This window comes from Centruroides vittatus, unplaced genomic scaffold (genome assembly GCF_030686945.1).
Source record: "Centruroides vittatus isolate TY-2023 unplaced genomic scaffold, ASM3068694v2 contig_3324, whole genome shotgun sequence".
In the NCBI taxonomy this organism is placed as follows: domain Eukaryota; kingdom Metazoa; phylum Arthropoda; class Arachnida; order Scorpiones; family Buthidae; genus Centruroides; species Centruroides vittatus.
This window is the reverse complement of record NW_027122134.1, coordinates 254,640-268,808: the sequence shown is the minus strand read 5'-3', so window position 1 is coordinate 268,808 and position 14,169 is coordinate 254,640. Positions and strand designations below refer to the sequence as shown.

Below are 14,169 nucleotides of genomic sequence, written 5' to 3'. Positions count from 1 at the left end.
TAGTTTAATAAAAGTAATGCATCATGTTTATAAAAATCAAAACAAAAGGACATAAATTTATATTTATCTTTAACATAAAAATTGTATTATAAGCAAATTCTTTTAAATGTATAGAGCCGAAATGGAGAGGATTTATTTGTAAATTTTCTATGTATTAGTCCTTTCTAACATGATGTTTAGAGTATAAAGAAAAATTACATATCACTAGAGATTCAAAACTGAAAGCTAAAATTCAATATTTCATCTTTGTTTTTAAAAGCTTCATTATAAAAGACAATCGAATGGCATATCTCTCGTTCTGCATTTTTAATCATATTTTGAATTTAAAATAGATGCTCTCGATTTTAGAAGTGTCTTGCCCCTGTATATCATACTTTTCCTGTTAACAATAGTCATCCGGTCATCTATCTATCTCCTTAAAGATTGGCTGATTAAAAATATAGTCATTTTAGCATATTTCCGTTCGTTTTTATTTAGTCAATCATACTTATAATTATAATTGAAACAAGTTATCATTAAATCGTACATTTTGTAATCAATCAATTTTAATTTTATTATATCGATGATCAATTATTTTCAAAATCGTTTACAACCTTATAATTACTATGCAAAAGATAATTTTTAACGTAGTCTTCATTGGTAGAAATTTAGTTTAGAAATTAGACAAATAAATGGAAATAATATGTTTTTCAGTAATTTGATAATCAGAGATCACTTTTGATAATAAAGATCATTATAAATTTAAATTAAACGCATATCAACAAACGATTAAATGAACTATTCTATGAACGGAACTAATAAACTGTTAAAATATCATTGGAAAATTTTAGTTAATTACAATAAGTCTTCGAATTTATTCAATTTGTATCAATAATAAACGAAATTAATAATCAAATTGTATAGAATAAACTACTTAAATAATCCTTATAATCAGCGGTGATATTCAGCGGGTTCGCACAGGTTCGGCCGAACCCGTTGGTAAAATTTTTAGTTTCCCGAACCTTGTTAAACACACGTAACATTTCTCAGTGGTTTTGTTTCTTTTAAAAAATATATTAAAATATACGTATTATACTCTGTAACACTACTAAACCAGAGCCTTATACCCCGTTCGCACCTAGCATTTCAATCTAGATTGTGAGCAAGGTCGGGGACTATGCCTTGGTGCGATCTCTCTCGACCGTTTCAATCTCGACCGAAACGAGGTTTAATCGCGATCGATTCAAGAGAGTTCTTGAAACTAGATCCAGTCATAAGAGAGATCCCACAATCTCACGCGCGCGAGATAATACAAGATGGCTGTGGAACACGTGTCGGGCTAGGGACAGCGAAATAAAAAGAATATTGTATTTCGAGAGATGATGACATCTGTCTATTATCAGCAGTGCCATTCGAGGTGAAAAATTTCTCTGGCTAAAAAAAAAAAAAAAAAAAAAAAACGACAGCACTAATATACTATTCGTCTAACTTCACTCAGACTCTATTAAATCATAAGACAAAAAACACCTTGATGCTGAGAACGTTTAAATTTAATCAAAAACAAACGTTTTCGGCCCACTCCATGAGCCATCGTCAGGCTAACTACATTCGAATACAATTTCGAACAAGCAATTTCAAATTGAAATAAACTACAAAAAAGAACTCACGCGCTACGCTGGATAACGTAAACTAAAACTAATATAAACAACATAGAAAATAATAAAATAAAATATGTCAATGTTACATGTGTACATTGTAAAAATCTATAGTCTATAGTTCTCTAGGCAATCCTTTTGCCGTATCTAATGTATTCCTGTGACTTTTTTAATTAAAAACTTCCAAGCTGATGGTAAAATCGCCGCATCCTTGTAATTTAAGCATTTTTTGGTTAAGCCGGACTTATAAATTTCACATTTTTCGGTTGTAGCCGCAAGTGTCGGCGAATGTATCGGTGTTAAGATCCTGGCTTCATCCCATTTCACCACGGACCCCTCAGTCTGCGCCATTTTTGCTAACGTTGTTGTGCATTTACCCTTCGCCACGTCATATCTGTGTTCCTTAATCCTTTTACTTAGGCTTCTCGTCGTGACCCCGATGTATTCTTTATCAATCTTTAACTGGTCGTTGCTGTACGGTATCGAGTACACACCTGGTTGTTCACTCGGTCTAATTGCATCTTTGTCGTTCCTTAGTAGCCTATATATCGAGGGAGCTCTTTTGTATACAATAGTGCTGTTCATGCGGCCCGCAATACCTTCCATGACCGATGATAGACGTTTATTATACGTGAATTTCGTGATACCGTTTGTCAGATCCCGTTTTTTCTTGTTTACTTTAGGATTCCTGTAAGCGGCAATCAAACGTTCAACAGTTCTTGGACCAAATCCCAACACCTTAGCCACTTGCCTGATTCTATCCAGCTCTCGCATCGTATCGAGTATGTTAGAGCAATACTGAAACGCTCTTCTAATTAAAGCTCTAAACGCTGAGAGCTTATAAGTAATAGGATCATTCGATGTTGACGGTATATACAGCGGGTCGTGTGTAGGTTTGATATACACCTTCGTATCTATTGACCCGTTCCTAAATGCAATACTAATGTCCAAAAAATGTAATTCGTCGCTACTAACTTGCTCCAAGCTCAGCTTTAGGCCATGATCGTTGGAATTCATGGCACTTAAGAATTGTTGTATTCTTGCGTGGTTCCTCCATATAACCAGCACATCGTCCACGTACCTTTTATACATGATTATGTCCTCCTTGAAGTTGTTAAGTGTGATGCGCTCCATTTTTCTTACAACTAACTCGCACAGCAAACCAGACATTGGGCTGCCCATCGGGACACCTTTCAGCTGTTTATAGACTTTACCCTCGAAAACGAAAAACGATTGAACACATACCAGATTTGCCATCATCTCAAGGTCCTTACGGTATTCTACAGCCGTTGGATGTAAGCTATATAACACTTCCATTAGCGCATCAAAACATGAGGATGGTTTGATCGATGGATACATGCTCTCAAAGTCCATTACTGACCCAACCTCATTATCCATTAAGGCCAACCCTTGCAGCTCCTGTACCACATTCATCGGGTTCTTTGTAACAAACTGGTGATCGCCAATCAACTCCGATAAATACGAGTGCATACGCTTTTCCAGTTTATACGTGGGGCCTTTACATTTCTCGACCACGGGTCTAATTTCCTTGTTGGTTTTATGCGTCTTTGCGAAACCAAACAACCTGGGTACACCCGGGTTCGTGACGTGCGCTCCTTTCAGGAAAGGGAAGATTGATGCCAAGGGAGATTTCTCCAACCTTTTTACCTTTCCGTCTATTTTTCTTACTATGTCATGTTCAACCCTTTCGCATTCAGTTTTTCTTATGTAATCTTCTAGGGCCTCAACATAACGTTGCTTTTTCATTACTACCAAATGCTTGCTTTTATCAGCCCTGGTGATTATTAAACCATTGTCTGTCAACCATTTCTTCGCTCTTTTAATATCGGTCCACTCCTTACGCTTCCCTGCATATTTCTCACTTCGGAATGCCGCTTTCCATCTAAAATATTCTTTTTCTATCTCATCCATACCCAGGAGCCCCCTTTCAATCTCAGCTATCATGCCTCGCCAGTTTCCATTACTGTCAAGAGCATAATTCGGTCCTTTATCAAGGAGGCGTTCGACATTTCGGGGGATGTGGACCTGGTCCCATAATATGTACGGGGTTGGTTTCACCTTATTCGATTTTTTATTCGGTTGCTTTAAACATAACCACTGTAGCTTCTTCTTGTACTTCCTATTCAAACGCGTTTCTATCTGGTCAGTCAATTCGACTACCTTTACATTGCTATCTGCCAAAGCATTCGGGTCCTCAGTAAACATTTCTTCCTCCAGGTCTACCAGGTCCTTAATAGCCCTATACTTCAAGTTTTTTGCGTTCCTAATTGATTTATTCAAACAAAGCATTCTTACTTTTTCTCGCAAGGATATGCATTCTTCAGGAATCCTGATCCGAAATATCGACACCGGAAAGATGCCGTTTATCCGACACTCTTTTAAGAATTCCAACTTGGAGTTTAACTTCACAATTTTAACAGCTAACTTTCTGTATCTCTTATAAAAACCGGCCGGTGGAGCCATTATTATTCGTCTAACTTCACTCAGACTCTATTAAATCATAAGACAAAAAACACCTTGATGCTGAGAACGTTTAAATTTAATCAAAAACAAACGTTTTCGGCCCACTCCATGAGCCATCGTCAGGCTAACTACATTCGAATACAATTTCGAACAAGCAATTTCAAATTGGAGGCATGATAGCTGAGATTGAAAGAGGGCTCCTGGGTATGGATGAAATAGAAAAAGAATATTTTAGATGGAAAGCGGCATTCCGAAGTGAGAAATATGCAGGGAAGCGTAAGGAGTGGACCGATATTAAAAGAGCGAAGAAATGGTTGACAGACAATGGTTTAATAATCACCAGGGCTGATAAAAGCAAGCATTTAGTAGTAATGAAAAAGCAACGTTATGTTGAGGCCCTAGAAGATTACATAAGAAAAACTGAATACGAAAGGGTTGAACATGACATAGTAAGAAAAATAGAAGGAAAGGTAAAAAGGTTGGAGAAATCTCCCTTGGCATCAATCTTCCCTTTCCTGAAAGGAGCGCACGTCACGAACCCGGGTGTACCCAGGTTGTTTGGTTTCGCAAAGACGCATAAAACCAACAAGGAAATTAGACCCGTGGTCGAGAAATGTAAAGGCCCCACGTATAAACTGGAAAAGCGTATGCACTCGTATTTATCGGAGTTGATTGGCGATCACCAGTTTGTTACAAAGAACCCGATGAATGTGGTACAGGAGCTGCAAGGGTTGGCCTTAATGGATAATGAGGTTGGGTCAGTAATGGACTTTGAGAGCATGTATCCATCGATCAAACCATCCTCATGTTTTGATGCGCTAATGGAAGTGTTATATAGCTTACATCCAACGGCTGTAGAATACCGTAAGGACCTTGAGATGATGGCAAATCTGGTATGTGTTCAATCGTTTTTCGTTTTCGAGGGTAAAGTCTATAAACAGCTGAAAGGTGTCCCGATGGGCAGCCCAATGTCTGGTTTGCTGTGCGAGTTAGTTGTAAGAAAAATGGAGCGCATCACACTTAACAACTTCAAGGAGGACATAATCATGTATAAAAGGTACGTGGACGATGTGCTGGTTATATGGAGGAACCACGCAAGAATACAACAATTCTTAAGTGCCATGAATTCCAACGATCATGGCCTAAAGCTGAGCTTGGAGCAAGTTAGTAGCGACGAATTACATTTTTTGGACATTAGTATTGCATTTAGGAACGGGTCAATAGATACGAAGGTGTATATCAAACCTACACACGACCCGCTGTATATACCGTCAACATCGAATGATCCTATTACTTATAAGCTCTCAGCGTTTAGAGCTTTAATTAGAAGAGCGTTTCAGTATTGCTCTAACATACTCGATACGATGCGAGAGCTGGATAGAATCAGGCAAGTGGCTAAGGTGTTGGGATTTGGTCCAAGAACTGTTGAACGTTTGATTGCCGCTTACAGGAATCCTAAAGTAAACAAGAAAAAACGGGATCTGACAAACGGTATCACGAAATTCACGTATAATAAACGTCTATCATCGGTCATGGAAGGTATTGCGGGCCGCATGAACAGCACTATTGTATACAAAAGAGCTCCCTCGATATATAGGCTACTAAGGAACGACAAAGATGCAATTAGACCGAGTGAACAACCAGGTGTGTACTCGATACCGTACAGCAACGACCAGTTAAAGATTGATAAAGAATACATCGGGGTCACGACGAGAAGCCTAAGTAAAAGGATTAAGGAACACAGATATGACGTGGCGAAGGGTAAATGCACAACAACGTTAGCAAAAATGGCGCAGACTGAGGGGTCCGTGGTGAAATGGGATGAAGCCAGGATCTTAACACCGATACATTCGCCGACACTTGCGGCTACAACCGAAAAATGTGAAATTTATAAGTCCGGCTTAACCAAAAAATGCTTAAATTACAAGGATGCGGCGATTTTACCATCAGCTTGGAAGTTTTTAATTAAAAAAGTCACAGGAATACATTAGATACGGCAAAAGGATTGCCTAGAGAACTATAGACTATAGATTTTTACAATGTACACATGTAACATTGACATATTTTATTTTATTATTTTCTATGTTGTTTATATTAGTTTTAGTTTACGTTATCCAGCGTAGCGCGTGAGTTCTTTTTTGTAGTTTATTTCAATTTGAAATTGCTTGTTCGAAATTGTATTCGAATGTAGTTAGCCTGACGATGGCTCATGGAGTGGGCCGAAAACGTTTGTTTTTGATTAAATTTAAACGTTCTCAGCATCAAGGTGTTTTTTGTCTTATAATATACTATTGTTACCTGGTCTTCGCCCAGGGCCCCTTACGTTCCAAATACGTCACTGATTATTAGATATATCGCAAGAAAAGGTATTGTATTTATTTCTAGCCAAAACTTCCATTTTGTTTGTCGGTGATTGTTAGGGAAAAATTTTTTGCTAGCGAACCCTTTGTTAAATATTTCGAATATCACCATTGCTTATAATGAGAAAATGCCTTTACAGGATGATATTTAATTAGTTTAGACATAAAATGGTAACAATAACAGTGAAGATCTTTATTGTAATCCTGTGAAGATCTTTACGATAATCCGTCTGGAGTTAGTTCTTACGACCCGAGAATGTTCTTACGTTGGTTCGTAGAAAGGTACACCTCCACACTCAATCCGTTGAATATTTACAGTTTATTCACAAAACAAAATATTTCAGAATATACAAGTTTCACAACATTACACACACGGTACAACAAAGGTAGGGTGTCTCACGCAACGCTGGTCCTATCGGGCCAATTGGACTCTGGGGAAACTTTGGTCGGTTGGTGGAGTTGGCTCAACAAGTACCGTCGGTCCCGTCTCAACACTCACCCGTCCCTGAGATCAATCCTGAGGAGTATACTCGCTCTGAGCTCAGCGGGCTGGCCGAGTGCCTGAGACTCCAGTACTATCCGTCTCTCGCCCTTCTCCTCGTTCCTCTCGCCACTCTTACTATTTAAAGAGTTCCTCGGCGACAACTTACGACCAATCAGGGTCCTTCCTTTCCCCGGGAGCTTTCAAAAACGTCCGCTCTCCTCCCGACGAAACAGCTTACCGCCACGTCCGTTCCTTGTTTACATTTTTCTAACTAACAAACATGTGGCCAACACATTGACGCGTACAGACGAGTCCCATAAACGGAGACGCTACACCCTTTGTCTTCCCGACCGTTTATAGACACAACGCCAGGTGGGACCAATTACCAAGGTCGCGTTGCTTTTAGACCTGCTCTGCTAAAAGCGGACCTTTACAATAACAAAACTTATTATGTAAATTATTGTTATATTTGTTATTGATTTAAGCCGAAGTATGTAAAGTATTTACGGTATATATATAATATTCAGCTTAAATCAAGAACAATAAATTTTGTTATTGTTAGCATTTTATATACACCGAATTCACGATTATCCATGCTAATTAGGGCGCAGAAAACGGGAAAACACGGATAATCCAAAATAGCCCTCTAAACTATAAAAATCTATATATATATATACAGTTCAACTTCGTTATGCAACTGAGTCCGAAGTTTCATAAGCTGAAATATATATTTAGTATTAGGTACAGTACATTAAATATAAAATGTATTTCTTCTATTTTTAAACTATCATGTAGATATTTAAATTTTACATATAATATATAATTCTTACATTTTTTCCAAATTACTGTATTTCAATTTTAGAACTAATATGATATTCTTTCAAACTTGCTGTTCATAGAGTACAAGTATAATTTTTTTACATGTATTCTATCAAAAAAGCTGAATGTGTGTTTATGATATTTTGTCATTTTATAGTAATTCTAATACTTTGAATATGCACGGATAATCGAGAATCCGTTGAATATTATTACTTAAACGATCAAAGTTTTACAAACTAATCTTCAAAAATAACAATTATTAACTAAATCTATAAAAGTTTTTATCACTTTTAAAGGTCAAGAAAAATTAGTGTTCTTCAGTAAGAGATAACATAACAACCATTAGGAAACAAAGACAAGAGACCAGGAAATGAGTAAGAGATGATTATCTTTTCTAGAAGTTTGTTTATATTGTATTATTCTTAAATAAAATATAATTGAACTGACCTTTTAATATTTTTGTAATCTGTTTAGTTATATTATATATTTAAATTTTAATAAAATTTTAATAAAATTTTAATAGCTCAGCTGTTGAAACTGAAGTTTCAAACTATTCAATGTAAGGCCGCGACTCCACTAGCCGTAAAAGGGCCGTAAAACCCTTCGCCGTAAAAGCTTTTAATCACGTGACCATGATATTTTACGCCTGAGCAGGTCGTAAAACCAACGTAAAAGCGAGTTGAGCAGTGTTCAACTTTCGAAGTGAATACGACCGTAAACCGGTACCATCCACCAATCAGAAGTCAGTAAAATCTAGGTCATCGTGACACGGTGCGAAAATGGCGGAAAACGAGCTTTTGTGTATGTTCTCTCGTGGCTACTCTAGAAGATCTGGAAAGATTTATCGAAAACATCCGAAAGTATTCATGTATCTACGACAAGAGGTATCCCGATTATAATAATGGATGCCTAAAACGCGATATGAACGGCCAAAGGAAAATCGTTCAATTTAGAGGAGTATATAATAAAAAAGCTAAGCTTATAAGTGCTGTATATTATCTTAATAATATAATAATAAAAGTCAATATATGAAAATAAAGATATTACTTTTACTACATTTGTAATTATAGTACAGAGAAAACTCGTAGAATATAATTATTGTCTTTATATCGATATATCACGTATACACCGTAATAGTACTGTCGCCGTAAAAAGCTTCGCTAGCCGGACCTCCACCGCAATCCGAGCGCAAACGCAAATAGGTCACGTGATTAAAAGCTTTTACGGCGAGGGGTTTTACGGCTGTTTTACGGTTAGTGGAGTCGCGGCCTAAAGCTGAATAGTGAGTTAGATATAATCAGTTATTTCTATTTACTATTACTTAATTTTTATTACACGTTACTTGTTACGTAAGAAGTTGTTAAAATCTTTCCTGAATATCATATATCTTCTTTCTCGTATTACGAAATATATCAATGTGTCATGTTTTACGTAAACAGTTTTATTAATTTAAGATTACATTTCTTTTAATATTCTTCCTTCTTTAATTTCTACTTTATGCTTCAATTTGTTTCTCGTATAATCAATGTTATTATAACTGAAATGGCATGGGTTTAAAGTCAAATATTGGCTTAAAATGGGAGAGCCTATGTTATTTATCTTGAATATCTTAAATCAATTATAATCTTTGAATTTTTCTTAGAATCTTTTTCGAGATAAATATTTCTAATCTTTGACTTTTTTTTTTATCTTGCTTTACCACGAAGGCAGATATGTGCGCCTGTTTGAGATATGTTTTATGTCTGTCAGTCACGCTTTAACATGAATGACAGCAAAAATCATCTCAGAAAACATTCATTTATTTGTTACTGAGTTCTAGAATAAATCGAACAATTAATAAAAAAATTAGTATTGTTTTTTATTTGTTTTAAAGTATTATTTATTAGTTATATATTTTTAATTATGATTATAAATATATCTAAAATTTTTAACTTTAATTCATATTCAATATCAATGCCTAAAGTCATAAATTTATATTTATTGATATATTTTTATTATTTATTTTTGTCTGGTAATTTCAACTTTGAAGTTGGAGATTGATTTTTAAATGAAATTTATTTCTCCATATGATATTGCAATACTTTAAGAACATCTGGATTTTCTTAGATATCGTTTTGAGTGTATCCAAAATATGTTAATATTAGATTTTAGTTTAAAAGGCTTTTTTTAATAAAAAGAAATCATTTCGATGGTTATATTTAGATATTTTGTGTTGCATTTTTTGGAGCTTTTTGAAACAAAAATAATTAGTAATAAATACAGATTTTGTTATTTATATATAATTTTTATCTTTAATATTTCTGTATTTTTATAGGTTAATAATTGTTGAGAATTTAACAATTTAATAGGAAAAAAACAAGAATAAAGAAAATCAATAATAATAATTTAGTTACTACTGTATATAAAGACGATAGCAATCTTCTATAAATTCTATAAATAAGAATTAGGCTATTAAAAATATCCGAATTTCAGTTATATAATTATATTTAATCGATTAAAATGTATAATTTTGTAGTTTGAAATTACGAATTGTAAAAAATATATCATTTTAAATTAATTAATGTATAATTAATTAAAATTATATATTTTATACATTTCTTTAAATCAAATAATTTATAAATAGATAATTTCAAAAAGAAATCGTCTCTCGTTTGCACGTTTCAGGAGATAGAAGTAACAAAACTATTTTTAAAATATAACTTTATATAGCCTACATATTAAAACATTAAAGGTTTAATATTATAATTTTAATTCTGAGTGAATAATTTTATTTTTAAAAGAACTGAATTTGATAGTAGTAAATTATGTTGTTCTAAAAATTGAAATTTAGAAATACAGTAGAGCGTCGATAAGTGGAACCAATTGGGGACTGGGGTCCTTCCAGTTAATGATTTGTTCCAGTTTCCGACTTTGTACGAAAAAATACATTAACCTGTCCGATGTTCAAATTTTTCTCCGTTGCGTGTCGCTTCCTGTTGAATTTTTCTCCGTTGCGTGTCGCTTTGTGTTGAATTTTCGTCGATTTTAAGCCTAACGAAAATTTTTATAATAATCATCGAGGCTATCGTATCGTTAAAAATTATTTCTGCATTTTGTACAAACAAAATAAATATATTAAAGAATATAAAAAACATGAAAAATTATACTTTAGAAGTAAATTTAGTATCAAAAACATTCGATTCAGCACGACACAGTCCGACTGAAAATCGTTCCACTTTCCGACCATTCCACTTACCGACGTTCCACTTATCGACGCTCTACTGTAGTATGAAAATAGCATAACTTTTAAGCAGTGTAACTTTAATTACGATTTTATTATTAAAACGTATTTTATAATATATTTTCTTTTTTTCTTCGTACTGTTGAAAACTTCTAAAAAAAAATACGTTTTTAGATAATAGTGGTTAGTGGTGAATATATATTCACCACTATTTCTTTTGAAGAAATACTAGAGAGAGAAATTGAAATGAGGAATATGCCTAATGCAGTTCTAATCAAAATTTCTAGAATATAAAATAATTATGTATCTGTATTTATAAGAATTTTTAAATACTTTTAAGAAAACATGTATAGGCTCAATAGACTTTTTAATAGTTTGATTTGTTGAATTTTAAATGTTTATAATTCTTTTCAATCATTATTTTTATCATCATAGTATGAAGTTTCGTAACTCTTTATCCATTAGAATTTTAACAACGAATACTGGTTACCTTTTAGAGTATTATTTCTTTTCATTATCTGTGAATTATATTAAAGCATCTCTTCTCAAGATTTTCGGCAGATGACCGATTATCTTGAGAAGAGATAAACAAGAAGCAATCAGATACCTTATCCAATGGACGGGTCGAGTTTGAACCTGCTCAGTCCATAAAAATTTATCAAGACTAATAAAGGTCAGAGATTCATTTCCCATCCTCACCCATGATCGACCTCATTGACGGTCAGGTTATCTCGTAAGGGATACAGTAAGTTGTAACCGACCATATAATCGGAGCTGATGTGATAATGCCTCAAGTCAATCAATTAATTCTCAAGATCAATAGCATAGCTTACTTTATTGATTAAAGCTATAACGTTATTGCCGATTAACATACAAAAATATACAAGATTGAATAGCCTGCTGAAATAAAATGCTCTCTATGAAAAAAAAAAAAAAAAAAAATTCATTTGAAAATGTTCTTTACCAGTTGGCTCCTTTTCAGCCAAAAACTAATATTTCAGATGCTACATTGCCACATCAGAATTTGAACTTTCCACTAAAAGGCTTTCTATAATGGAAAAACCAAAATAAAATCAGAAAAGTTGTGTTTTTAACTTTTTTTTACTCATTGATTCATTTGTAAAAAGAATACACAAGAAGTAAACATTTTTCATCTTTTCTTCACGGAAATTCTCAAATATTATATTAACAACATAAAACAACAATGTAAAATAGTTAAAAACAACTTTAAGTAAATTTCAAAAATATTTGCTATATACACACACAAATTTATTTAATGGTTTTTTATTCCTATTATTATGATTTACGCTAAAAAAAATTTCACTACCGGATATAATAAAAACAATATATTTACAGATTTAATGAATATTTATTTGTAATAATGTAGCGAATAATTTGTTTTTCTAAACATTTCTTAAGCACAATTAGGAAAATTTTATTGAAAATGTCACAATTCTCTCGTGTTATTAAATCAAATTTTTTGTTTAAAATATTTTAAACGTTTGTTAAGAAAGATTTATTATATTTACAACTTTATTTAATTAGACCTACTTTAAAAAATGCAGATAACTCGAACATAAATTTCTCTCATTATCAGATATGATATTTTAATCAAGAAATTGAAGTAGTAGTAAAGTAATTGTGTTAATTAACTATTTTTATATACAGAAACATAGAAAGATCTATTAAATCCAATTTAATTAACACAAATCTATTTGATTTTAAACATTTAATTTTTACTTTTTTTAAGTTTTCAATTGCTTAATAATATATTTAAATCCTCGACAATATTATTTTCTTAAATTAATTGAACAAGATATTTGTTAATTTAAATGAAACAATGCAATATGCATAATTAGTACAGTCATTAAAAACTGTAGTTATTGATCTTTTTGAGTTCTCTGACTGAATTATTTTAAATTAAATACCGTTTGAATAATGACGAAAACTGTAATATGAGAGATTCGCTCTGTATTATACTACTCGATTTTCAAATCGTACAAAAATTTGAAGCTTTAATTTCCTCTCCATTCATACCCTGTTACTTATTAAAGTCATTTTATATGCAGTTGAAGGCTTAACAGATTTTGATTCTTTTATGATGTAAACTTTCTGAAAGTTCATAGAATTACATGGAAATTTTATAAAGATTATAGACTATAGCCAAGTATTAGTGGTTATCAATGGCTTAAATCATCGATTTCTTACCTTTTACCACCATAAATTTATAGTTAATACTAGCAAACGGTCCGGATTTTAAAGTGTAATGTACTTTCTTAAGAAACTTTTATAAAGAATTACTTTAGAATGAGTTATTTCAATCATTTCTAGCGTATTCTAAAGTTTTCATAGTTCTATCGAAAATGTTTTAGAAAATTATTGAATGAAATTATTTTTTTATATACTATTTTATTTATTTAGTTTCTTATTAACAAAACTAAAAATACTTTTTTATAACTTGCGATTACCTGCTACTTATGTTATTGTATTAAAAACAGATTGAATTAAATGTTCGCCTTAAATAGCAATTTGCATAATCAACATTAGGACACTATTTTATTTTAAAAAGTTGTCAAGTGCTCTTGCCAGATTTTTTAAACAAAATGGTGCTCCGGCACTCGAACAAAAAATTAAGGGAATCATTAGAAAATCTGATAATTTTCAATTTATACTAGGATATAAAATTTCAGTAATAACAAAAGCTGAACGGCGTACGTTTATTTAATTACGATAAAAATCTTCATATGATAGTATTTTTTAAAGTTAAAATAGTGTGCGCGCCATTTGTTATGTATGTTACTAAAAAAAATAACTTTTATATTATTAACTGCTATAAAAAAGGCAAAACAGACTTAATTTCGAGAGTTTTTAAAAATATTTTACTTGTAAATAGCGAGTAAAATTTTCATTAAGTGCAACCCCGCACAAGATATGTCACATGATCATCACATTCACCACTCCGTTTAGTTCCTACTCTAAAATTTAATAGCATTAATGCCCCTTCTATACAGGTTACCATGCCAATTTTTGCCTCTTATTTTTTACCCCATTCTGAGATACTAGACGAAATAGACACAAGATGTAAGATACACATACATATCCTGGGAATTTTTCCTTTTTTTTTTTTTTTTCCTTTTCATTTTACTTTTTGGAGTTCAGTGTGGTCAA

The 14,169-nt window shown here is 32.8% G+C and overlaps 2 protein-coding genes across 2 annotated transcripts; one reads left to right on the top strand and one right to left on the bottom strand.

The window, feature by feature from the left end:
* Window positions 1-1,781: 1,781 nt before the first annotated feature.
* Window positions 1,782-4,118, bottom strand: LOC136973954 (uncharacterized). The gene has a single exon (XM_067268727.1). The coding sequence runs from the start codon at window positions 4,116-4,118 to the stop codon at window positions 1,782-1,784; it is 2,337 nt and encodes a 778-aa protein (XP_067124828.1).
* Window positions 4,119-4,291: 173 nt separating this feature from the next.
* Window positions 4,292-6,109, top strand: LOC136973953 (uncharacterized). Its single transcript, XM_067268726.1, has one exon. The coding sequence runs from the start codon at window positions 4,292-4,294 to the stop codon at window positions 6,107-6,109; it is 1,818 nt and encodes a 605-aa protein (XP_067124827.1).
* The last annotated feature ends 8,060 nt before the right edge of the window (window positions 6,110-14,169 follow it).

What these genes read in the sequence shown, in the direction of transcription:
- LOC136973954 (XM_067268727.1), bottom strand. Translation starts at nt 4,118, where the DNA reads ATGGCTCCACCGGCCGGTTTTTATAAGAGATACAGAAAGTTAGCTGTT.
- LOC136973953 (XM_067268726.1), top strand. Translation starts at nt 4,292, where the DNA reads ATGATAGCTGAGATTGAAAGAGGGCTCCTGGGTATGGATGAAATAGAA.